Source organism: Anolis sagrei, chromosome 6 (genome assembly GCF_037176765.1).
Source record: "Anolis sagrei isolate rAnoSag1 chromosome 6, rAnoSag1.mat, whole genome shotgun sequence".
Lineage (NCBI taxonomy): Eukaryota > Metazoa > Chordata > Lepidosauria > Squamata > Dactyloidae > Anolis > Anolis sagrei.
In genome coordinates this window covers 55234947-55261571 of record NC_090026.1, presented here as the reverse complement: position 1 = coordinate 55261571, position 26625 = coordinate 55234947, and the positions used below count along the sequence as shown (strand labels likewise).

Below are 26625 nucleotides of genomic sequence, written 5' to 3'. Positions count from 1 at the left end.
CTCTGCACATTGCACTTGCCCAGAAATCCAACATACCACCTGTCACACCCAGCACTTTTTAATCTGTACCTATCACTTGGCCTGGCTCTGGTTTTTAACTGTGTTATGGTGTAATGCTTTGTTGTTATTGCTTTATGTTTTTGATTTGCTTTGAATTGTATTGTTGTTGTTATGCTGTTGTTGTATTGAGGCCTTGGCCTGTGTAAGCCGCATCGAGTCCTTCGGGAGATGCTAGCGGGGTACAAAAAAAGTTTAATAATAATAAAATAATAATAATTTTGTACTCTTAACAAAGCCTCTTTTTCCTTAGATGTGGAAAATATAATACAGTGTTTCTCAACATGGGGGTCGGGACCCCCATGGGGGTCACGAGGGGGTGTCAGAGGGGTCGCCAAAGACCATCAGAAAACATAGCATTTTCTGTTGGTCATGGGGGTTCTGTGTGGAAAGTTTGGTCCAATTCTATCGGTGGGGTTCAGAATGCTATTTTATTGTGGGTAAACTATAAATCCCAACAATTACAACTCCCAAATGGCAAGGCCTATTTTCTCCAAACTCTACCAGTGTTCACATTTGGGCATATTGAGTATTTGTGCAAGGATTGATCCAGATCCATCATTGCTTGAGTCCACAGTGTTCTCTGGATGTAGGTGAACTACAACTCCAAAAAACTCAAGGTCAATGTCCACCAGACCTTCCCAGTATTGTCTCTTGGTCATGGGAATTCTGTGTGCCCAGTTTGATTCAGTTCCATCATTGGTGGAGTTCAGAAGGCTCTTTGATTTTAGGTGAACTATAAATCCCAGCAACTCCAGCATTACCAAATGACCAAATCAATCCCCTCAACCTCACCAGTATTCAAATTTGGGAGTGTTGGGTATTTGTGCCAAATTTGGTCCAGCGACTGAAAATACATCCTGCATATCAGATATTTAGATTACCATTCATAACAGCAGCAAAATTACAGTTGTGAAGTAGCAACGAAAATAATATTATGGTTGGGGGTCACCACAACATGAGGACCTGTATGAAGGGGTCGCGGCATTAGGAAGGTTGAGAACCACTGATATAATAGAACCAAATGTCAGGAGTGACAGCATATTGAACACCTGTATTTCCAAAAAGGGATAACATTGTTGAGGTAGCAGTCCAATTTATTTAGCTGGAACTTAGTTTATGATATTACCTGTATCTTGACAAACTGGTACAAATAGGCCATCTTAAATACATCTTTCTATAGTAGTATTCCAAAACTATCCCAAATACTTATTTTAGTGTTAACCTTTCTTAACCTTACTGTTAAGAGCTGAGTCAATAACTACACAATGTAGATATTTCACAAGTGTTCTTGATAAAGCTTGCTAAGTCTGGTAGCATTTCAGTTAGTCAGGCTTTCAAATAATAAATTAATTGTGGGTTTTTCCCCACAATTGTGGGTTTTTTCGGGCTATATGGCCATGTTCTAGAGGCATTTCTCCTGACGTTTCGCCTGCATCTATGGCAAGCATCCTCAGAGGTGAGGTCATAGGATGCTTGCCATAGATGCAGGCGAAACGTCAGGAGAAATGCCTCTAGAACAATGGTTCTCAACCTTCCTAATGCCACGACCCCTTAATAAGCTTCCCCATGTTATGGTGACCCCCAACCATAACATTATTTTCGATTTTGCTCCTGTTATGAATTGTCATGTAAATATTTGATATGCAGGATGTATTTTCATTCACTGGACCAAATTTGGCACAAATTCCCGATACACCCTAATTTGAATACTGGTGGGGATGGGGGGGGGGGGGGGTTGATTTTGTCCTGTGGGAGTTGTAGTTGCTGGGATTTATAGTTCACCTACAATCAAAGAGCATTCTGAACTCCACCAACGATGGAACTGAACCAAACTTGGGACACAAAATTCCCAACAGAAAATACTGGAAGGGTTTGGTGGGCACTGACCTTGAGTTTTGGGAGTTGTAGCTTACCTACATCCAGAGAGAATTGTAGACTCAAACAACGATGGATCTGGACCAAACTTGGCACAAATTCTCAGTATGCCCAAATGTAAACACTAGTAGAGTTTAGGGGAAATAGACCTTGACATTTGGGAGTTGTAGTTGCTGGGATTTATAGTTCACCTACAATCAAAGAGCATTCGAACCCTACCAAGGATTGAATTGGGCCAAACTTCCCACACACAACCTCCATGACCAACAGAAAATATTGTGTTTTCTGTTGGTCTTTGGTGACCCCTCTGACATCCCCTCGTGACCCCTCCAGGGGTCCCGACCCCCAGGTTGAGAAACACTGCTCTAGAACATGGCCATATAGCCCGAAAAAACCCACAAGAACTGAGTGATTCCAGCCATGAAAGCCTTCGACAATAAATTAAAGACTATTCAAAATAAAATATCATTCAAAAAGCATGATTAAATGCAATCAGAAGTCAAATAAAGGAATACTAAACAATTAATAGCATCTATTTTTATTACCAAAACAAGTTGATGCAGCAACTGTGTATAATTCTCTTTTTTAAAAAATCTATTTCTTGGGCATTAAAGTCAATAAATTATCCATCAGCACGTGACCTGAAGAAAAGAACAAAGGTTTGTCTTAAAGGGATAATCTGGTAGCATCTAATATTTCTGCATGGAATTTCTGTTTTTTAAAAAATTGCTTTTATGCGCTATTAAATCCTACTCTTCATGAAAACCCTTCCACACTCTTTCAGCTCCTCCTTTGCTTCTGAGGTACAGAACGCAGCCCTCTCAGGCACAAGGCACTCAACGCTGGACAGTTCCCCTCAAGTGAAATCCACTGAGAAGAAACCCCCAAGGTATAATCCTCTCACTTGCCCACTCCATCTCCCTTCAACTTTGAATAAATGGTAGCAAGAAAGAGCCCACGAGTTCTCTCTCCATGCTGAATATAGGAGGGAATTCGACAGATGTTAAACCATAGTTATATCATATTTAATCACGTCAAAGATCAAAAAGAGAGAGAGAAAAAGGTTAAGTAATGACAAACACAAATGCGAATGGCAGCATATTTAGTTTATCATGCCATTACCTTCAATGCTTCAGAAAGCATCTAAAACTGCCTTTAATGCATTAACAATTCATTTCGCATGTGCAATAAAACTTAAAATGGACGAGTTCATTCTCAGCTACAAAGCATTTCTTGACTGCATCAGAAACTCAGGACTAGTTCTAGTGATCCTTCCTTAACCATATTTTGCATCACATTTTGTTCATGTAAGATTCCCATTACAAGATTCCCATATTTGACACTATAAAGCACAATTAATCTTCCTCTTCTTCTCCATCCTCTTCTTCATCATCTTCGCCTTGATCACCAGACTCAGTATCATCTTCATCTTCAACCTGGAAGGTGAGGGAGAGGGAAGAATAGTGCTTAATTGATTCACTGTTCTGCAAATTTTCAGTTTTTCTCAGTTGCGGAAACGAAATGTGCCGTTTCTTAATAAATTTAACATGCTGAATTCAAATATAATAATTAACTGTGTTAATTGGCTCTGGTTTTTATGCAACAGCTATTTCAATTTTCTCCACAATAGGTAATTCGTTAATATTATGATAATGCGCCTAACCTTACTGCATGTATATAAACCGTGAATAATTACTAAATTTTAGTCAAATTATATTGCCAATAGTTTATACATGAGAAATATTTATTTAATTAGTCTATTGTTTATGTTTGTGCAGCAAGAAGCTATATTAGTAGGACTAATGCCATTGAAAAGTCTAAATGTTTAAATGTCGCTTTAATCGTGACTTTAGTTTATATCCTGTTTGCTTCTCTTGACTTTTCTTTTGTATTCAAGGAAAAGATTATCTCTTACAATGCTCCAGCAGTAGTCTGACAGCATTGACGGAGTCTATTTACCTTGATATCTGTTTTCCATAGTGCTTTATTTACACACGTGCGAGGCATAACTACAGTAAAAAGAACAATGTAAAACGATGTCTCAGTCTTCAACTGACTGACCCTCACCGTTCAAAAGTCTGGCCTTATATAGGGCTTTATGGCTTTTGCACACGGCACTAATACTGCGTCATCAAACTTTCTAGAATATTCTAGAATCTTCCATAGTGTAAGTCGCAACATGCATTTTTTCAACCATACGTGATCACGTGATTGCTTATAACATAAAAACTAGAGACAATATACATTTTTAAATGTCATTTTCGTTTTCAGCACCCCAAAATCATAAAAGAACAACTATTTTCAGGCCCGCAACTTTTTCTCCGTTGAACAGTGATTTAATCTGTCAGTTGGGGAGCAGATTATCAAAACAACTAATTGCTGTATAATAATAATAATAATAATAATAATAATAATCATCATCATCATCAAATTGCAAAGACTCTGGCACAAACCAGTAAAGGTGGTCCCAGTGGTGATAGGCACACTGGGTGCAGTGCCTAAAGACCTTGGCCTGCACTTAAACACAGTCAGCGCTGACAATATTACCATCTGCCAGCTGCAGAAGGCCACCTTACTGGGATCTGCACGCATTACTTGCCAATACATCACACAGTCCTAGACACTTGGGAAGTGTCTGACGTGTGATCCAATACAACAGCCAGCAGAGTGTCTGCTGTGGACTAATAATAATAATAATAATAATAATAATTTATTTATTTAATCACATAATAGCCTCCACTGCATAATAGTCACACTTCATTTTTTTGGTGGCAAGATTGGTATTTTTGTGTTCCTCACACAATAATCACTGAGCAGTTTGAGGTCAATTCCCCCCTCCTTCCTGCCTGCCTGCCTGCCTTCCTTCCTTCCTTCATTTCCTTCCACCAAAGGCAAGGCAATTTAAAAATTATGAAATTGAGGTCTCTTGTGCTCCAATCTTCCCTTCTTCCTCCAAAGACCTCCATTTCAGATTATATAACCTGCCTTGCCTTCAGAGAAAGAAGGAAGGGATGAGGAATCTTCTTCTTTCTCTGAGGGGAAGTAGTTTAAAAAGACACAAATAAACAGAAAGAGAGCTGTTTGCTTGAGCTGGATCATCGCTCATCCTCCTCCCTTTTTGGGGGTAAGGCAGTGGGTTGTGATGTGATGAAACATGTTTTATGTGATAAAACAAAGGAAGATTCATTTCATCACATAATAGTCGCACCTTTTTTTAATTAAAAGGGGATAAAAGTGCAGCTATTATACAATGAAATATGGTATTTTAATGTACTAATAGCTCATGAGTGGCAGAAAGAAAATGATTCTTCTCAAGTTAGTACAGGAACCATACAGCATCTAAAGAAAGAATGCTTTTGAAATCTGGTTTCAGCGATATGCATAGCTACGTAAACTTGGTGAATTCAAAAATTAATATTTATCTTCTCAGATATAGTACTGTTAAGAAAAGTTGTATTGTAGTTACTTTCTACACTATCTTTGGCTTTCATGTAGCCATATTGCTTGTCTGGCATGTATAACAAAGGAATCACACTAAAGAGATCCCACACTTTAAAGGTGGCATCACTGTGGTTCCCGGAAAGACAGATCAATGGTACATCAATATATGAATTTCAGCAAGGCAATGACCCGATTACAGTATCCTAGGAAGCTGTGTAAGTCTTGAACCAAGGCAATAGAAGACTAGCAAATCAGGAGGTTGGCAAAAAATTTCACCAAGGGAGGAAAAGTAAGGATCACATTTTTGCAATACTATGAAAGGGGTGTGTGTGTGTGTGTTAGGTCTTGGTAAAATTCCAACTATGTGGACTCCCTCCCAAGAGAGACCAGGATGGCCCCATCCTTGCTGGCCTTCCATATGCAGGTCAAGACATTCTTCTGTCAGCAGGCATTTGGAGAAGATTAAGGGGCATACTGATGGGGAAGTGTAAGAGGGATCCGGGTAGAGGGGGATTGTGAATTTTAAAAGCTATTTTAAGAGTATTTATTATATATTGGGGTTTTTTTAACCTAAATCCACACTGCATTATTTACTTTTTAAAAATTTTGTATTGCGTTTTTAAAACTATGATCTAAGTGAGGGAATTTTTAGCTGCCTTGAGTCTCCACAGGGAGAAAGGCAGGGTATAAATAAAGTTTATACCCTGCCTTTCTTCATGGTATTGACAAATGTTTTATTATTATTATTATTATTATTATTATTATTATTATTATTATTAACTTTATTTGTACCCCGCTAACATCTCCCGAAGGACTCGATGCGGCTTACAAAGGCCAAGGCCTCAATAAAACAACAATATAACAAATACACATAAATCATAAAGCCAATCAAAACATTAAAGCAGTAACAGTAAAATAATAAAACAATACACAGTAACACAATAAAACTAGGGCTGGGCCAAATGTAATGGGTACAGATTAAAAAGTGCTGGGTATGACAGGTGGAATATAGGGATTTAGGGTAAGTGCAATGTGCAGACAATCTTAAATCTCTATTAAAGTGCTTCTGGGAGATGATTGCTGGAATTCCTATTCTGGAAAGGCACACCGGAATAGCCAAGTCTTCAAGCTCTTCCTGAAGACTGCCAACATAGGGGCTTGTCTGATGTCCTTGGGAAGGGTATTCCAGAGTCGGGAGGCTACCACAGAGAAGGCCCTGTCCCTCATCCCTACCAACCGCGCTTGTGACGCAGATGGGATCTTGAGCAGGGCCTCTCCAGATGAACGAAGGGAACGTGTGGGTTCATAGACGGAGATGCGGTCACGCAGGTAGGCGGGTCCCAAACCGTTTAGGGCTTTGTAGGTAAGCACCTGCACCTTGAATTGGGACCGGAAAATGAACGGCAGCCAATGGAGCTCCTTGAACAGGAGGGTTGACCTCTCTCTGTAAGGAGAACCGGTTAACATTCTGGCCGCCGCTCACTGGACTAGCTGAAATTTCTGAGCCGTTTTCAAGGGCAGCCCCACATAGAGCGCATTACAGTAGTCCAATCTAGAGGTGACCAAGGCATGGACGATCCCGGCCAGATCAGCCTTTACAAAGTACGGTCGCAGTTGATGCACGAGTCTCAATTGTGCAAAAGCCCGACGCCTGAGCCTCAAGCGTAAGTGATGAATCCAGGAGGACTCCCAAACTGCGGACCTGTGACTTATTTATTTATTTCACTTACTTATACCCCGCCCTTCTCACCCCAGGGGGGGACTCAGGGGGAGTGTAACCCCGTCCAGCACACGTTGCCACCCTATAACCCGGTCCGGTTTTCGATCGACCAGGAGGACCTCTGTCTTGTCGGGATTGATCTTCAGCTTGTCCATCCTCATCCAGACAGCCACAGCGGCCAAGCACTCGCCCAGCACTCGAGGGGCTTCCTTGGAATTAGGTGGAAATGAGTAATAGAGTTGTGTGTCATCTGCATAGAGATGGCACCTAACTCCAAAACTCCGGATGACCTCTGCCAGCGGTTTCATGTATATGTTAAAAAGCATGGGAGACAAAATGGAGCCTTGCGGGACCCCACAGGTCAAAGGCCACGGGTCCGAGCAGGCATCTCCCAGCTTCACCATCTGGGATCGACCCTCCAGGAAGGACCGGAGCCAGGCCAAAACCATGCCCCCGATACCCATCCCAGAGAGCCGTCCCAGAAGGATACCATGATCGATGGTATCGAAAGCCGCTGAGATGTCCAAGAGAACCAACAAGGTCACACTCCCCCTTGTCCAGCTCTCTGCGGAGGTCATCCACCAAGGCAACCAAAGCCGTCTCAGTGCCATGGTCAGGCCTGAAGCTGCCTTTAACCTAATGATTTATTTATTGTTTTAAACTATTGCTATATTGTTGTTTGTTTGTATTTATGGATTCAAATTGTTGCCGAATGGAAGCCGTCCTGTGTCCCCCTTCGGGGGTTGAGGAAGACGGGATAGAAATGCCGGAAATAATAATAATAATAATAACAATAATAATAATATAGTTATTCCATGTTTAATCAGATTTTACCAAAATCACAACAAAGTAGTTGAGATTTAAATTGTTTAGTTCACATTTTGTGACTAGCAAGTGTTTTTTTCAGCATTCCAAACTGTACTATAATTAGATGCACATATTATGACATCTGCTTTGCGCAATAACTTGTTTATTACTTTACTAGTTCATTTTTTAATCCTGTCCTTTCTTTAAAGAGCTCGTGGTGGCATACTAGGCACTCCTCATGTTTGTCCCATGTTTCAGATAAATACTGGCAAGATTCAAGTTTGCACTGATGACATACTACCTTGCTCAGGAAGAGCTGTTCACACATTATAGTAGCAATAGCAGGCTTCACACACATTATAGACACAATTCAACTAATTTCAATTATTTTCAAAGAACTAAGCCTCTCCCCACATCATGCAATAAAAAGATCAAGAACAAAGGAATGCTAAAAGCAAGTGACAGATATTGGCGTGTCAGGGCAACCCAAGCATAGTGCCTACTTTAACTGAATATGCATCTTACCGGTTCTCCAAGATGCTTGAGCTTATTCTTTAATGCAATTATTTTCTGGTCTTGATCAGCCAGAAGCACCAGAAGGTCATCCTGCTCTTTTTTAGATTCTGCCAATTCTTGTTGCAGTTTAGTTTTCTCGTTTTGCAAAATTGCTACAGTACTATTAGATGAGTCCAGCTGCGATTTCAATGAGGCCTTTTCCTCACTGAGGGATGCAAGTTCATTCTGGGAATAGAAAAAAAATATATGCATGAAATACTTGTGTATCTAGGAGTGATGCACACCTCGCTGCTACATCATTTAAGTATTTATTTATTTATTTAAAACTTTTATATCCTGATCTTCTCTACCTCCGTAGAGGGACTCAGACCGGCTAGCAGCAAGGATTCAATGCTAACAGTACAGTCTAAAACATCAAAATAATCTGACAACAAACAACAGTGAATTAAAATACATATAGGATAAAATACATATAAGCCAATCTGCCAAGATAAAATCATGTCCAACTCAGTCTGCATCTGTGGTCAATACTTTGGTCAATTGCCAGTCTCAGTCATCATTCCGGGAATGCCTCATTCCACAGCCAAGATTTCACTAGCTTCCTAAAGGTCATTCGGGAGAGTTCCATAGCTGGGAGGCCACCACAGAGAAGGCCCTGTCTCTCGTTCCCACCAGACGCGACTGCGAAAGTGGTGGGACTGAGAGCAGGACCCCTCCAGAAGATCTTAGCAGCCTTGATGGTTCATAGGGTAGAATACGTTCAGACAGGTAAACTGGGCCAGAACCATATAGGGTTTTATAGGTTAAGACCAGCACTTTGAATTGTGCTCGGAAGCTAATCGGCAGCCAATGGAGCTGGTGCAACAAGGGAGTTTGTACTCCGTGTACCCTGCTCCCGTCAATAGCCTGGCTGCTGAACGTTAGACGAGTTGCAGCTTCTAAGCAGTCTTCAGAGGCAACCCCACGTAGAGAGTGTTGCAGTAGTCTAGTCGGGATGTAACCAGAGCGTGGACCACCGTGGCCAAGTCAGACTTCCCAAGGTACAGGCGCAGCTGGCGCACAAGCTTAACTGTGCACAAGCTTTAACTGGGGTTCCAGGATCAGCGATGAGTCCAGGATCACTCCCAAGCTGCGAACCTGCGCCTTCATGGGGAGTGTAACCCCATCAAGCACAGGCTGTAACGCTATGCCCTGTTCGATCTTACAACTGACCAGGAGTACCTCTGTCTTGTCTGGATTTAGTTTCAATTTGTTCATTCTCATCCAGTCAGTTATAGTGGCCAAACATCAGTTCAGGACTTGAACAGCCTCCTTAGTAGCAGGTGGGAAGGAGTGACAGAGTTGGACATCATATGGTCACCTCTAGATTGGACTACTGCAATGCGCTCTATGTGGGGCTGCCCTTGAAAACGGCTCGGAAATTCCAACTGGTCCAACGGGCAGCAGCCAGGATGTTAACCGGGGCTCATTACAGAGAGAGGTCAACCCTCCTGTTCAAGGAGCTTCACTGGCTGCCGTTTATCTTCCGAGCCCAATTTAAGGTGCAGGTGCTTACCTACAAAGCCCTGAACGGTTTGGGACCACCCTACCTGCGTGACTGCATCTCCGTCTACGAACTCACGCGCTCACTTCGGTCATCTGGAGAGGCCCTGCTCGTGATCCCGCCTGCGTCGCAAGCACACTTGGTGGGGACTTGAGACAGGGCCTTTTCTGTGGTGGCCCCCCGACTCTGGAACGCCCTCCCAAAAGATCTTAGACAGGCCCCTACATTGGCAGTCTTCAGAAAGAACTTGAAGACCCGGCTGTTCCGATGTGCCTTCCCAGATTAGGAATCTCCAATACCAAGTCCTAGAAGCACTTTAGTAGAACTAAGATTGCTGCACACCGCACACTGCACTTACTTTATAATCCTACATACCTCCTGCCACATCAGCACTTTTAATCTTGTACCCATTACTCTGGCCCGGCCCAGTTTTATAGTGTCTTGATGTATTGTTTATTGTTTGTTGTTTATACTGCTTAATTGTTTTTAATTTGCTTTAGGTATTGTATTGTTGTATTGTGTTTTGAGGCCTTGGCCTATGTAAGCCGCATCGAGTCCTTCGAGAGACGCTAGCGGGGTACAAATAAAGTAATAATAATAATAATAATTATTTATTTATTTATTTATTTATGCGCTTGTATACCGCTAATATCTCAGCCTAAGTCGGCGACTCATTGCGGTTTACAACAACTAAAAAGTTAAAAACAATTAAAAAACAGTATTCAATTTAAAACATGAAACACATATACAATACAAATTATTGGGCCACCAATAATAATAATAATAATAATATGTGTACAGATGACACCGCACCCCGAAACTCCAGATGATCTCCCTCAATGGCTTCATGTATATGTTGAACAACATAGGGGACAATACTGAGTACAGTACAATGACCGTGGGGCCAAGCAGGAGTCCACTAGCAACACCTTCTGGGAACGACCCCCGAAGAAGGACTGGAGCCATTGCAAGGCAGTACCTCCAAGGCCCATTCCTGCGAGGCATCTCAGACGGTATTAAAGGCCGATGAGAGGTCCAGCAGAACCAACAGGGACTGACTCCCCCTGTCGAGCTCCTGGCGTAGATTATCAACTAAGGCAACCAAGGCTGTCTCAGTACCATGTCCTGGCCTAAAGCCAGACTGTGTTGGATCTAGATAATCAGTGTCTATCAAGATCCCCTGGAGCTGCGAGGCCACAACAAGTTCCAGGGCTTTGCCCAAATAGGGGAGACTGGAAACTGGCTGATAGTTGACGAATTGAGTAAGGTCCAGTGATGGTTTTTTCAACAGCGGTTTTATCACAGCTTGTTTTAAGATGTCTGGAATGTTGCCTTCCCGAAGGGAGGCATTAACCACCACCTTTATCCACTCTGCCAAACCCCCTCTGGCTTCCTTTACAAGCCAGGATGGGCAGAGGCCTAGGATGCATGTTCTCGCTCTCGCCTCTCCAAGGATCTTGTCCACATCCTCAAGCTGCACAGATTGAAACAAATCCATCAAAACTGGAAAAGCAGGTGCTCGTGTTACATCCTCAGAGACTGCCGTTAAAATAGTGTCAAAGCTTGAGCGGATCAAATTGACTTTGTCTGCAAATAACTGAGCAAATGCTTCACAGCGGTCTGCCGAGTCGTCAGGGGACCCGTCCTGAGAGTTGGGATTCAACAACCCTCTGACTACTCAAAACAACTCTGCCTGACGGTTCCTTGCGGCTATTCTAGCCATTTAGAAATAATTCAAAATTCTTCCATTGTGAAAATTAACTGGCATTTCCCACAAAGAGGGCTTTGTTGTTAAAGTCACCTGCTGTAATAAGAATCCAGGTAGTCCTTCCTTAGAGGTTCAAATCAATTTGTATGTAAAAGGAGCAAATCTAAAAGATACAGTTTGAAGAAAAAGCACCAAGATATTCTTTCTTCACTATTTCAGTTATGAATATGTGAAGTTGTCTTCTATTCAGTAATACATTTTATCAGCTTCAACTGGCAGTTGTTTTCAGGCAGAAGATATCAAAGGTCCCATAAGATTTTGTCAGTGCTGAAGATATCTGCAAGTGTTTTATCACTAACAGTATTAACTTGGGATGTTTTCCCAAGTTAGTAAGATGAATTGTAAAATGAAAGGTGTCCTCCAGATTATTTCAACCAGAGAAATCAGCAATAGCAGAGAACCTGAGGAACCAACCTAGACACAGCATTTTATTGGAGAACACAGAAATGCTGGACCACTCTCACAACCACCATGTCAGACTACACAGAGAAGCCATTGAAATACACAAGCATGTAGACAATTTCAACAGAAAGGAGGAAACCATGAAAATGAACAAAATATGGCTACCAGTATAAAAAAAACTCTAAGATTGCAACAGCACAACAACAGAGAGGAAACAAACAAGGACATCTAATTACCTCTCAACAAAAGTTGGCTCCAGGCACTGTCAAGCCATTGTATGCTAATCAAGGTGATCAGTTGAAACATTCACACCTAGCTCCAGCAGACAATAGTCCTTTGTCTCACCCTGGTCATTCCACAGATATATAAACCCTTTTTCCTAGTTCCAACAGACCTCACTACCTCTGAGGATGCTTGCCATAGATGCAGGCGAAACGTCAGGAGAGAATGCCTCTAGACCATGGCCATATAGCTCGAAAAAACCTACAACAACCCAGTGATTCCAGCCATAAAAGCCTTCGACAATACATGTAATTAAAATTTTATTAGGAAGCAACCTTTAATTCTTTAGTCTCCTGCAAGAGTGTTGAGAGCTTCCCATCCAAGTCAGCTGTCTTTGAGACCACAACAGTGCCGCCATCTCCTGATACAGGAACTGGAGTTAGGCTCTGAAAAACAAAGAGCACTGAATCAGTTTGGTGGTGGACAGGGTTCTTTTCCCAGAATAACAATCTGTGACTAATTTCTTTTTAACTAATTTTTATTAAACACTCCAAAAGAGAATATTATTTACATAAAACGAGGTGAAACAATATGGTAAAAGGAAAAGTTGGAAAAACAAGTATGTAGAATAGATCTGTGACTATTTTCAATGAAATCAAGAGTGATTCGGGCAGAGGTGGCCCAGGAGCTACACTGATAAACAAGCAGGCCTTAGTACTTATTATACAATGCCAAGTGATACATATTCATATCTCATTGGAACTGTAATGAATCAAAAGCTATAGTAACAAGTTTACAACATTACCAGTTTCTGAAGCAGTTCTTGATTTTCAGTCTGAAGTTTATTAATGTCTGAAGACTGTGACTGAATTTTGCTCCTCAACGTTTCCATTTCCTGTAAAAAATATATTTTTCCTATTACGTCACTTGTATTGTTAGCCATATAAATGTGACTTAAATCACTGGGGAGACTTCTCAGGAATTTACAGCATGTTGTCATCTATATACAGATGACATATATCAATATCAGACCATCTACTGATGCTTGGGAGTGGTAATGTCTGGTGAAGAGAGTTGGACTGGATGGCCTTAAGTATTTTCTGTTGGTCCTGGGGCTTCTGTGTGGGAAGTTTGCCCCATTTCTGTCGTTTGTGACTTTCAGAATTGTAGTGAACTATAAATCCCAGTAAGTACAAATCCCAAATGTCAAGGTCTATTTCCTCCAAACTCCATCTGTGTTCATAATTAGGCATATGGAATTTTTGTGTCAAGTTTGGTCCAGATCCATCATTGTTTGAGTCCACAGTGCTCTCTGGATGTAGGTGAACTACAACTCCCAAAGTCAAGGTCAATGCCCACCTTCCAGTGTGTTCTGTTGGTCATGGAAGTCCTGCATGACATGTTTGGTTCAATTCCATCATTGGTGGAGTTCAGAATGCTCTTTGATTGTAGGTGAACTATAAATCCCAGGAACGACAATTCCCAAATGACAAAATCATTTTTTTGAATGGAGGACATAAATTGGACTGTTAGGTGTCTTGTGTCCAAATTTGGTGCCAATTGCCCCAGTGGTTTTTGAGTTGTGATGGTAGCACAAACGAACATTACATTTTTATTTATATAGATAAGTCAGCATTTGTCAGTCTTGCTAAACAGGCTGATTTCCCTTTTTATGAAGTCCAGTTGAAGCATTTTCTGCTGACTCCACTGGAAACACAGACTGGTGTAGATGTCCAAATTAATGTTCAGAAACATTTTACTTTTGCCAATTTTTGTGACCCCAACAATGAGCTAAGGGGACCCCATTTGGAGTTAGGACACACAGTTTAACAACAAGTGCTCTAGAAAACAAACAAGAATTTCTGACCTTATATAGTTCGTTGTCAGCCTCACGGCCACCACTTGGTTTATTGGTTTGGGAAGACTGTTCTGTTGTATCTCCTGCTACTGAAGGGAGCTTCTGCAAATATCAAACATTAACAAACACAGTTCTTTAATGATTATAAACAATTTTAGCAAAAACCTTCAATCTCAAGAACCTTAATATCCTTGTTTAAGACACAGCAACAAGTTTATAGCCTTTCTGGTTTCCCATATAGGTTTTCAAGTGTTAAAACTGCTTGGTGCCATCTTTGAAGCCAGGAGAGCTTCCTTGACACTTCCACTGATCAGGAATTGTCAAAATGATCTAAAAGAACATTATCATTTTGCCTATAAATAGCACATCCTAAATAAATTCACATAATTTATCTATATATATATAAATGCTCAGTGCGTAATGAGTACCTTAAAAACAAAAGAACCAATGAACGAAATCACACCAAATTTGGCAACAAAACGTCTCACAACACAAGGAGTGACCATCACTCAAAAATTACGATTTTGTCAGTTGGGAGTTGTAGTTGCTGGGATTTATAGTTCACCTACAATCAAAGAGCACTCTGAACTCCATCAATGATGGAATTGAACCAAACTTGGCACACAGAACTCCCATGGCCAACAGAAAATACTGGAAGGGTTTGGTGGGCATTGACCTTGAGTTTGGGAGTTGTAGTTCACTTACATCCAGAGAGCACTTTGGACTCAAACAATGATGGATCTGGACCAAACTTGGCACAAGCACTCAATACGCCCAAATATAAACACATATGGAGTTTGGGGGCAATAGACCTTGACATTTGGGAGTTGTAGTCACTGGGATTCACAGTTCACCTACAATCAAAGAGCATTCTGAACCCCACGAACGACAGAATCGGGGCAAACTTCCCACACAGAACCCCCACGACCAACAGAAAATACTTAAGGCCATCCAATCCAACTCCCTTCATCAGGGCAAGAAAACATAATCAAAGTCCTCCTGACAAAGAGCCATCCAGCCATAGATACAGATAGATAAGATAGATAGATAGATAGATAGATAGATAGATAGATAGATAGATATGATTCACACACACGGATATAGTATCATAGATTTGAAAGGGACCCTTAAAGAAGGACAATGATATCTTGCATGTTCCAGGGTGGGCAAACCAGACACTCTCCACATCAACACTGACAAAGAAACAGCAACAAAAATACTGTTTATCCACAAGCATAAAGACACTACATATATTAGAAACCAACACTTTTTCATTACTTTATTTTCCAGATCAACAGACTGGGCCACAGCAACGTGTGGCAGGGGACAGCTAGTACAGAAATAAGAATTCAAACAGGATTTTTAAAAACAGTGTTGTGCTAATGGGGTTGCTTCACATACCATGGATATTTGAAGTATGTGAGACACATGAACAATTTCATATTTTTTATAAAAAAAACTAGCCATCCCCTGCCACGCGTTGCTATGGCCCACATGGGGGTTCTGTGTGGGAGGTTTGGCCCAATTCTATTGTTGGTAGGGTTCAGAATGCTCTGTGATTGTAGGTGAACTATAAATCCCAGTAACTACAACTCCCAAATGCCAGGATTCTATTTTCCCCAAACTCCACCAGTGTTCACATTTGGGCATATTGAGTATTCATGTAGAGTTTGGTCCAGATCCATCATTATACTAAAACTCCAAAACCAAAGGACACTGCCCACCAAACCCTTCCAGTATTTTCTGTTGGTCACGGGAGAACTGTGTGCCAAGTTTGGTTCAATTCCATCGTTGGTGGGGTTCAGAATGCTCTTTGATTGTAGGTGAACTATAAATCCCAGCAACTACAACTCCCAAATGACAAAAGCATTTTTTTTTTAGTTAAGGACATACATTGGGTTGTTAAGTGTCTTGTGTCCAAATTTGGTGTCAATTCGTCCAGTGGTTTTTGAGTTCTGTTAATCCCCCAAATGAACATTACATTTTTATTTATATAGATTATGGTTAGCATTCCTGTTATGCTTCATTCTCCCATCTTTTAAAGGCATATTTTAAAAATATTTAAATTAATACAGCACTTTATTTAGGTCTTGTTTGTTTTGGATTTTTCCCCAACAATTAACACTGTAAGATCCAACACAGCAATTATTTTTGCACTAAGTCAATGTTTCTGAATGTGGTATAATGTGTTACATACAAGAAAAGAACGGCTCAGAATTTCAGATCAGGTATTAACAGCTGACATTTTCTAAGGCTTTGGTTACTCACTAAGGTTTCAATCAAAGAATCCTTTTCTTTTAGCTGTTCCTGTAATAGTTCAAGCTTGTGTTTCCATTCTTCTATCTCATCACGCAATTTGCTGATATCTTCTGGCTGAACCCCATTCATTTGAGCCACATCACTGTGAGAAGTATGATGCTGGTTTTCTTTTCCTGTTAATTAGATTTGGAAATGTCTTACTGGTAGCGTTCGGGATAGAATTATCAAGATAAGAGGTACCTAAAATTCATTTTAAATTTATCTTTTCTATGCAACATTACAAGTGAAGTGTATACTAGTAACAATATCTTATTATGGCTTGGGTCGGGATGGCAGGAGGCAGGGTGACTGGTGAGTTTGCAGTGGGCAACCCAATGCTTGGTGACTGCTGAAATTCTTATTAAAGGTTATATACTTAGTGGTCTGATCCTCTATAGCACTTTAGTGGTCTGATCCTCTATAGCACTCTATAGCAAGAGTGGGTCAGCTGTTATGCATCAGTTGCTATTTATTTATGTCCACTATATTCCGGCATATAAGACGACTGGGCGTTTAAGACATCCCCCAACTTTTCCAGTTAAAAAATAGAGTTTGGATATACTCGCTGTATAAGACTACCCCTCTTCCAACGCACACCAAATAAATTTTTTAAAAGCATCAGATTTGATTTCAATATGGTAATTTTCCTATTACTGTACCTCCTTCTCTGCTTCTCAGATCTTGCACCTGCGCACCCGCACCGCTTCACTGCAGTCTTCAGGAGCGAGATCTGAGAGCCAGAGGAGGAGGTACGGTAATAGGATACAAGGGCGGGCCAGGCAGGTAAAAGAGATGTGTTTTTCTGGGCCCAGAGCCACTCTTATCTCTTTTTTTCCATACCCCGGGCGCCCCGGACGCCTGCAGCTTGCTCCGCCCTTAACTTACACCTTCCCGGTGAGGCGCTCCTTCACCTCAGCATCGGGACCGCATTAAGTCCATGAATCCTGATTAATGGATTTTCTTCTACCGTACTTGTACAGCGTCGCCCTTAATGCTTTCATACAGTTGCTGCAAACGGCAGGGACGCGGCCACTGCCATTTTTGAGCTCCCCCCACAATATGCAGCAACCACAGATTCTCCAATCCGGATTGGAAGTTTCAGCACCCGCTCTATAAGATGACTCCCGGCGTATAAGACTACTCCCGCATATAAGACGACTCCCATGCATAAGGCTACTCCAGCGTATAAGACGACCCCTGACTTTTGAGAAGATTTTCTTGGGTGAAAAAGTAGTCTTATATGTCAGAATATACGGTAGTTTCCAAAGAAGTAAATCAAACAAAATGGATGTCATCCCACTGCTGGTTTAAAGCAGTACAACAGAGAGATGTACAATTTTTGGAAGAGAATTCTAACATAATTTTATACCAGGTCTCTGACATAATTTTATACCCACAACATTTTCCCAATCAGTCATTTCTGGGGATGATGAGCAAATTGTTATATTGTATTGTCAAAGGCTTTCATGGCCAGAATCACTGGGTTGTTTTAGGTTTTTCGGACTGCATGGCCATGTTGTAGAAGCATTCTCTCTTGACGTTTTGCCTGCATCTGTGGTAAGCATCCTCTGAGGATGCTTGCCACAGATGCAGGCAAAACGTCAGGAGAGAATGCTTCTACAACATGGCCATACAGCCTGAAAAATCTACAACAACCCACAAATCCTTATATTACAAAAACAACGGAATGAGTCTATGACCCACTCTTCTCACTAATCTCCATGACACTCATCAATCCCCTCCTGAATCAAATGCCTGGTTCTATTCTGTCACTTAGGAGGCTTCTATAGAATCCCAGATTAACACCCTTCTATCTCTATTCTCTCAGCCATGACACTCCAGGCTTTCATCTACTTTTAAATAACTGCTCTGTTTCCATCAACTTCAAACCTCTTTCTTCAACCTTTAAGAATATTACCCTTAATCTATATATATAAATCTGTTAGGTTGGTTCAACCGGACAGCAAAACTCCACAACCCCCCAACGAAACTGTACCAAAATTGCCATGCCCATAACACAACCCACAAGGTACAAACATATCTACTCAAAATGAAAAACAACACAACAACACACTCACAAAACGGCAAAACAACAAAACTCAAAAAACCCCAACGAAACTTAACCAAAATTGCCATGCCCATAACTCAACCCACAAGATACAAACATATCTACTCAAAATGGAAAACAACACAACAACACACTCACAAAACGGCAAAACAACAAAACTCAAAAAAAACCAACGAAACTTAACCAAAATTGCCATGCCCATAACACAACCCACAAGGTACAAACATATCTACTCAAAATGAAAAACAATACAACAACACACTCACAAAACGGCAAAACAACAAAACTCAAAAAAACCAACGAAACTTAACCAAAATTCCCATGCCCATAACACAACCCACAAGGTACAAACATATCTAATCAAAATGAAAAACAACACAACAACGCACTCACAAAACGGCAAAACAACAAAACTCAAAAAAACCAACGAAACTTAACCAAAATTCCCATGCCCATAACACAACCCACAAGGTACAAACATATCTACTCAAAATGAAAAACAACACAACAACACACTCACAAAACGGCAAAACAACAAAACTCACAAACCCCCCAACGAAAATTAACCAAAATTGCCATGCCCATAACACAACCCACAAGGTACAAACATATCTACTCAAAATGAAAAACAACACAACAACACACTCACAAAACGGCAAAACAACAAAACTCACAAACCCCCCAACGAAACTTAACCAAAATTCCCATGCCCATAACACAACCCACAAGGTACAAACATATCTACTCAAAATGAAAAACAACACAACAACACACTCACAAAACGACAAAACAACTGAGCATGCGCATTGTTTCCCAGCCGCAAGTTCCCTGGCGCGCGCACACAGTCTTCCGGCCAACGTTCCCTCTGCGGAAGCCATGCCCACTCCAAGCCCCGCCGCGCCGCTTCCCGCACACACACCCCTGCCGCACGCACACAACAACCCCACGCTCCATCACTCCCCCGCCGCACACACACACGCAACCCCACGCTCCATCACTCCCCCCACCGCCACACACACACGCGCAACCCCACTCCCCCCCGCTGCCGCACACACACACGCAACCCCACGCTCCATCACTCCCCCCGCCGCCGCACACACACACACACACAACCCCACGCTCCATCACTCCCCTGCCCCAATCTTACCTCCTTTTACTTCACGCCACCTCCAAACCCCACCCCGCCCCTTCCCGCCCTGTCAAAATCCAGGAAAGACAGGAAGGAAGGAAAGAAGGAAAAAAGGGAAAGGGAGATAAAGAAAAGGGGGGAGGAAGGAAAGTTAGAGAAAGAAGGAAGAAGAAAAGGAAAGAAAAGGAAAGATGGAAGGAAAGGAAAGAGAGACAGCAGAAGAGAAAGAAAAAGGGGGAAGGAAGGAAAGAGGTAGAGAAGGAAGGAAATGAGAGACAGAGGGAGGGAAAGAAAAAGGGGGAAGGAAGGAAGGAGAGAAGGAAAGGAAAAAGGGAATAAAGGAAGGAAAGAGGGAGTGAAGGAAGGGTGAAGATGTAGAGAAAGAGGGAGGGAATGAAAGAAGGAAAGAGAGAAGGAAGAAAAGAGACCAGAAGAGAAAGAAAAAGTGGGAAGGAAAGAAGGAGAAAAGGAAAGAAAAAAGGGAATGAAGGAAGGAAAGAGGGAGTGAAGGAAGGGGGAAGATGTAGAGAAAGAGGGAGGGAAGGAAAGAAGGAAAGAGAGAAGGAAGAAAAGAGACCAGAAGAGAAAGAAAAAGGGGGAAGGAAGGAAGGAGAGAAGGAAAAAGGGAATGAAGGAAGGAAAGAGGGAGTGAAGGAAGGGGGAAGATGTAGAGAAAGAGGGAGGGAAGGAAAGAAGGAAAGAGAGAAGGAAGAAAAGAGACCAGAAGAGAAAGAAAAAGGGGGAAGGAAAGAAGGAGAGAAGGAAAGAAAAAAGGGAATGAAGGAAGGAAAGAGGGAGTGAAGGAAAGGGGAAGATGTAAAGAAAGAGGGAGGGAAGGAAAGAAGGAAAGAGAGAAGGAAGAAAAGACCAGAAGAGAAAGAAAAAGGGGGAAGGAAGGAAAGAGATAGAGAAGGAAAAGGAGAAGGAAAGATGGGAGGGAAGGAAGGAAGGAGGGAAAGAAGGAGAGAAAGAGGCAAGGTTGGCCAGAGCAACACGTGGCGGGTAAAGGTTGTTATTTCTATTATTATGATGATGCTATGATTCCTATGAGACCCTTTTAGGGGGAATGGGAGAGGTGTCAGGTCCCAGAGGCAATGCATTGCATTATTGTTATTGTTATGATGGTGGTGAAATAAAAGGAAATAAAAAGAGAAAGAAGGAAGCAAACAGGGAGGGAAGAAAGGGGGAGGGAATGAAGGAAAGAGAGAAGGATGAAACCAAGGAGCGAAAGAAGGAAAGAAAGAAAGAAGTAGAGAAGGAAGAAAGGAGAGAAAGGGGGAGGAAAAGGGGGAAGGAATAGGTAGGTACCTCTCTTTCATAATAGTCCAGATATCCACCTCAACTTTGATAAGTTTTACTATAGACCACAGCAACGCGTGGCAGGGCACAGCTAGTTACTAATAACAATAGAATCCCTACATTACAATCACCCAATTCCAACTTGATGAAGCAGTAGGAATGGCTCCAAATGCTTATAAAAGAGCAAACTAATACTGGGCCAACAGCTTGTTGCTATTCATATTGTTCCAAAGCAGTACAATTTGCAAATATTATTCAAGACATTACTCGCAGTTGCACCTAGTTGTACTTTAAGAAGGTTATATTGGTCCTTGTGTTGCTGAATCTGTGATACTTGTTGTGTGATTGTTGTCTGAAATTGTTCATTTTGCATTTTCAAAGATTCTACTTGCTTCTTCAGTTCTTCAAGCTCTTGGTCCTTTAAAAATAAAATTTAAGAAGAAAATTAACTTAAAGCAAAGTAAATGCTTAATATGAAACTACACACAACATCACATTATATTTATTTTTCTTACAGCAAAGATCACATAACAGAAAATAAACACAGAGAGTTAGCCGCCTACACCACTGCCAGGTTATCTATACATGTTAATTGTAGTGAATGAAGTTAAATGTAGTGAATGATTCTACTGATGCCATGTTATGCTATCTACATAACACACTACATTCCAGTTCCACTACAATGTGCTATTAGATTTTACACACAACTTTGCTATGACTCACAACAAGCACAAATCAGTTTATACAGAGACTATTTTTTAACAGGCATCAACTCTCCAAAATTTCTATAGTTTGATGGCTATAGAATGGTTCTAGGCTGTTCCCTGGTGCACTTCATTCTTTTGTGACTGCACTAAAAGTAATATATTTAAGTTAACTATAATATCAAATCCTCACTGACTCATACAAAAATTTCTGCATGAAGACATGAATTATATCCATTGGGGTTACTATGTGAGAAGGAATGGGAAACCTGTGTGGCTTCAGATGGTGCTGTACTCTAGTTCCCATTTTTCTTATCGCTGACTGAGCTAAACTGGGGTCACATGGCCCAGCTTTGCTTCGCATGGTGAAAATCGGATATGAAATACTTCACTCACTGCCCCATTGGCACTACAGTATCCAGACAGCTAACTGAAACAAGAAAGTCACTCAAGAGGTGCAGTACTACACCACGAGGTAGCAGTTCTCACCCAACAAACAGTTCCCAGTATCCTTTGGTTAGAGTTTGGCATACTTTGGAAATCCCAGGTGACACAACTAGAGATGGGGAAAAACCCAGACAACCCCCCACTCCATTTCCACCCCCATCCCCAGTTTTCCCACAATTTTTTCTGTCTTTTTTCCAGGCTTTCCCATCTCTAGACACAACTGTTAAGAGCTTGGATCATAGTTCCAAAATCTTCCAAAGGACTTGAGAACCCAATGGAAAGAGGTGGATGGGAGATGCATAAAAAGACTCTTTGTCATCATGGTGTTGAAAGGGCTTTCATTTCTGCAATTTTGCACAGAAAGTGTGGCACTTGGGCATTTGCTAGTTTTGGTCAATGTTTGGTCTACAAAATGTTAGACAAAGAATTTCAAGATGTGATTGAAGACCTAAGGCTGCAGAGCCCATTCCACCAACTAGATGAACGCCTCACTAAGCTAGTTAGTCAACCATGATACTGGTTCTCCAAGAGGCACTCCACCCTGATGTAAACTATGTGAGCTTCCATTCAGAATATCGCATGTTTCCCATAGAAAAAGTCAAAGATGGGTTGCCCTCAGTCAACTACTACATAAACTGACTGATATGCTGTCTCATTAAATTAGAATGTGATCATTATATATCATTTCCAAAAATCCCATAGAATCAACTCAATGGCTCACTGCACTGAGAAATGGATTCTGGTTCTCTAAGTCAATGGTTCCCAAAATGTGTTCCATAGGCATGTGCAATCCATGGTTCTAAATGGTTCTAAAGTACTTACAAAACTAAAGTTCTGGTAGTGAAAACTAGGGGACACTGGTGCTTTGCTTCTACAGTGTTACTAAAGTTCTGGTGGTGAAACTTTCAGAACTCTAACACAACTTTCAAAATTTCATTATAAATGGCTTTTCCTAATAGGTTCTGTCATAAAAATTACCAATAATAAAATAATAATGGAATTTTGTAAGTTTTGTTAGAGTTCTGAAATTTTCACCACCAGAACTTTAGCAACACTGTAGAAGCAAAGCACCAGCTAGTTTTCACTGTAGAAGCAAAGCACCCCCTAGTTTTCACAACCAGAACTTTAGTTTTGTAAATACTTCAGAACCATGGATTGCACATGCCAGAACTCTAGGGTTCCACAAAAGCATTGTGGGGGTTCTGTGAAAAATCTGAAAAATCAAATTTAAAACAGATTTTAAAATAAAACTACATGGGAAGGAAGAATTTGGTGGGTTCACAGTGGTTAGTAAAAATCAGGAAAAGATTTAGGGTTCTGTGGGGAAAAAAATGTTTTCTGAAGGATTCCATGACCCAAAAAGTTTGGGAACCGCTGTTCTAAAGGGCCTTCCAGACAGGCCCCATATCCCAGGATCTGATCCCAGGTTTTCTGTTTATCCCAGATTATCTTGCAATGCAGACTCACATAATCCAGTTTAAAGCAGAAAATCTGGGATCAGATCCTGGGATATAGGCCTGTCTGGACAGGCCCTAAGTCACCAGTCCCACCAAATGAGGAAAATGTTTGTGCATTGAGGAAGGGTTAAACCTCTTTATATGCCACAGTTAATCCAAATCACTCCCTTCCCAAGTCTGCTTACTATTTATAGAAGTGGCACAGTCTAATTACAGAGTGATTAATGTCATGTCTAGATTTGCTTCTGAGATAAGCAACTACTTTTGAAAATGGTTACTACTTTTAAATGATATTTACCTGTACTCTTATGACATTTTTATAGTGTGTCACTATGTTGTCGTGCTGTTCTAAACTTTTCTTTACTTCCTCTTCTTTCTTATCTTCTTCACTTGATTTATAAACAGCCTTTGTTATAACCCCTGTAAAAGAATTGCCGATTTTGTTAGATTGCATATATCAAATTGGGTATCATTTTGATGCCATTACTAATTCAGAGGTATCTGGCAGATGTTTCAGGAATTCTATCTTGATTCCTGCCACCTAAGAAACAAGAAATGATGGCCATTAGCATGGAAAAAGCAATGCTTTCTCTATAGATATTATTTATTTATTTATTTATTTCACGCATTTCTACCCCGCCCTTCTCAACCCCGAGGGGGGACTCAGAGTGGTTTACAAAGGCACAATTTGATGCCAGCATAAACATAACAATGGATAAAACATGTAAACAGCAATTGTAACAATTAAGACAGTCAGTTTATACATCAAAATCAATAAAAACAATAAAAACAATCTAATGCTCAGCGTTCGCCATCTCGGAGTCCGTAAATTCATTCCACATTGTCAAGTACTATCGATTCTGGTCGTCATTGTCCTTATCTAACCGCCAGATTGCCCGAAAGCCTGGTCCCACAACCATGTTTTCAATTTCCTTCCGAAAGAGAGGAGGGATGTCGATGACCTAATTTCCCCAGGGAGTGAATTCCACAGGTGAGAGGCCACCACCGAGAAGGCCCTGCTCCTCGTCCCCACCAATCTCACTTGTGATAGAGGTGGGGTCGAGAGCAGGGCCTCCCCAGAAGATCTCAAACTCCGAGGTGGGACGTAGAGGGAGATGCGTTTGGACAGGTATGCTGGGCCGGAGCCGTATAGGGTTTTGTAGGTCAAGACCAGCACTTTGAATTGTGCTCGGAACTGGATCGGCAGCCAGTGGAGCTGACATAACAGAGGGGTGGTATGCTCCCTGTATGACGCTCTGGTGACTAATCTGGCTGCTGCCCGCTGGATTAACTGAAGTTTCCGAACAGTCTTCAAAGGCAACCCCACGTAGAGTGCGTTGCAGTAATCTATTCGGGATGTAACAAGAGTGTGGACCACTGTGGCCAGATCTGACTTCCCAAGGAACGGGCGCAACTGGTGCACATGTTTTAATTGCGCAAAGCTCTCCCGGCCACCGCTGAGACCTAGATATCTAGGTTTGGCTACTTCAGCAAGCATTACAGAAGCAAGCACCCAGATATTTCTAGTAATAATATTTCTTAAGATATTCAAATGCATTTATTACTATGCTGAAGAAAATTATCAATTACTTGTTGCCCTTTATAGTTCAGGAAAGAAGATTACAGTAGGTCATTTTAAGGCATGCTGTTACTTCTTTGCTTCTTGGCAACTTCTCTGAAATCTATATCACTGGAATAACCTTCCACTCAATATCCAAATATTCTTAGGTTTTTAAAAAAATTTCAAGCATTTATGCAAAGCACGACTGCTCAACTTGTCTTATTAAAATTCACTTTCATTCTCTTTGTTTCCTTCCTCTGAAATATGTCATTTTATTACTTATAGAACATATGCGTCCACACAGGTCCTGCTTTATTTTATTTTAATACACAGATGGTTTATCAACTTCAATATTTTCTGCAGATATGATGCTTAGTTTTATGTGACCAAATAAATTGGCTACATTACTTTAAGTATTTATTTATTTATTTATTTATTTAAAGCATTTATTATTATTTATTTATTTATTTATTTATTATTTGCATTTGTTAACCGCCACTCTCAGCCCGAAGGCGACTCGTGGCGGTGTACAAAACATAGAACATAAAGACAACAATTACAATAGACATAGTCCATTCCGATGGTCATTCCAAGAAAAACAAGCACTTAATTGAAGGCCTTTTCGAAGAGCCAAGTCTTCAGGCCCTTGCGGAAGGCCATGAGGGAAGGCGCCTGCCTGATCGCAGCAGGGAGGGAGTTCCACAGCCGGGGGGCCACCACCGAGAAGGCCCGTTCTCTAGTCCCCGCCAGGCGTGCCTGTGAGGCAGGCGGGACCGAGAGAAGGGCCTCCCCGGACGATCTCAAGGTCCTCGTGGGCTCGTAGGCCGAGATGCGGTACTCAAGGTATTTTGGGCCGGAACCGTTTAGGGCTTTGTAGGTTAACACCAGCACCTTAAATTGGGCCCGGTAGCTGATCGGCAACCAGTGGAGCTGGGACAGCAAGGGCGTTGTGCGCTCCCTGCGTCCCGCTCCGGTTAACAACATGGCTGCCGCGCGCTGAACTAGCTGGAGCTTCCGGGCCGTCTTCAAGGGCAGCCCCACGTAGAGAGCGTTGCAGTAGTCGAGGCGGGATGTGACCAAAGCGTGTACCACCGTGGCCAAGTCAGACTTCCCAAGATACGGGCGCAGCTGGCGCACGAGCCGAAGCTGTGCAAATGCTCCCCTGGTCACCGCTGAAACCTGGGGATCCAGGCTCAGCGATGAGTCCAGGGTCACACCCAAGCTGCAAACCTGCGCCTTCAAGGGGAGTGCGACCCCGTCCAGCACAGGCTGTAACCCTATACCCTGTTCGGCCTTGCGACTGACCAGGAGTACCTCTGTCTTGTCTGGATTTAATTTCAGTTTGTTCGCCCTCATCCAGACCGTCACAGCGGCCAGGCACCGGTTCAGGACTTCGACAGCCTCCTTAGTAGCAGGTGGGAAGGAGTGACAGAGTTGGACGTCATCTGCG

At 41.7% G+C, this 26625-nt stretch overlaps 1 protein-coding gene across 7 annotated transcripts in view; it reads right to left on the bottom strand.

The window, feature by feature from the left end:
* Positions 1-2457: 2457 nt before the first annotated feature.
* Positions 2458-26625, bottom strand: part of USO1 (USO1 vesicle transport factor) — a 65532-nt gene continuing 41364 nt past the window's right edge. For 4 of the 7 annotated variants that reach the window (XM_060781356.2, XM_060781359.2, XM_060781358.2 and 1 more), the window contains 8 exons: positions 23913-24034; positions 21274-21424; positions 16481-16644; positions 14222-14314; positions 13160-13249; positions 12690-12800; positions 8429-8644; positions 2458-3371 (listed from right to left, as the gene is read on the bottom strand). In XM_060781356.2, the coding sequence (XP_060637339.2) occupies positions 3291-3371; positions 8429-8644; positions 12690-12800; positions 13160-13249; positions 14222-14314; positions 16481-16644; positions 21274-21424; positions 23913-24034 (1028 nt within the window). In that variant the 3' untranslated portion in view covers positions 2458-3290. The remainder of the gene's footprint in view (positions 3372-8428; positions 8645-12689; positions 12801-13159; positions 13250-14221; positions 14315-16480; positions 16645-21273; positions 21425-23912; positions 24035-26625) is intronic. The other 3 variants (XM_060781357.2, XM_060781361.2, XM_060781362.2) reach the window with 1 other exon arrangement.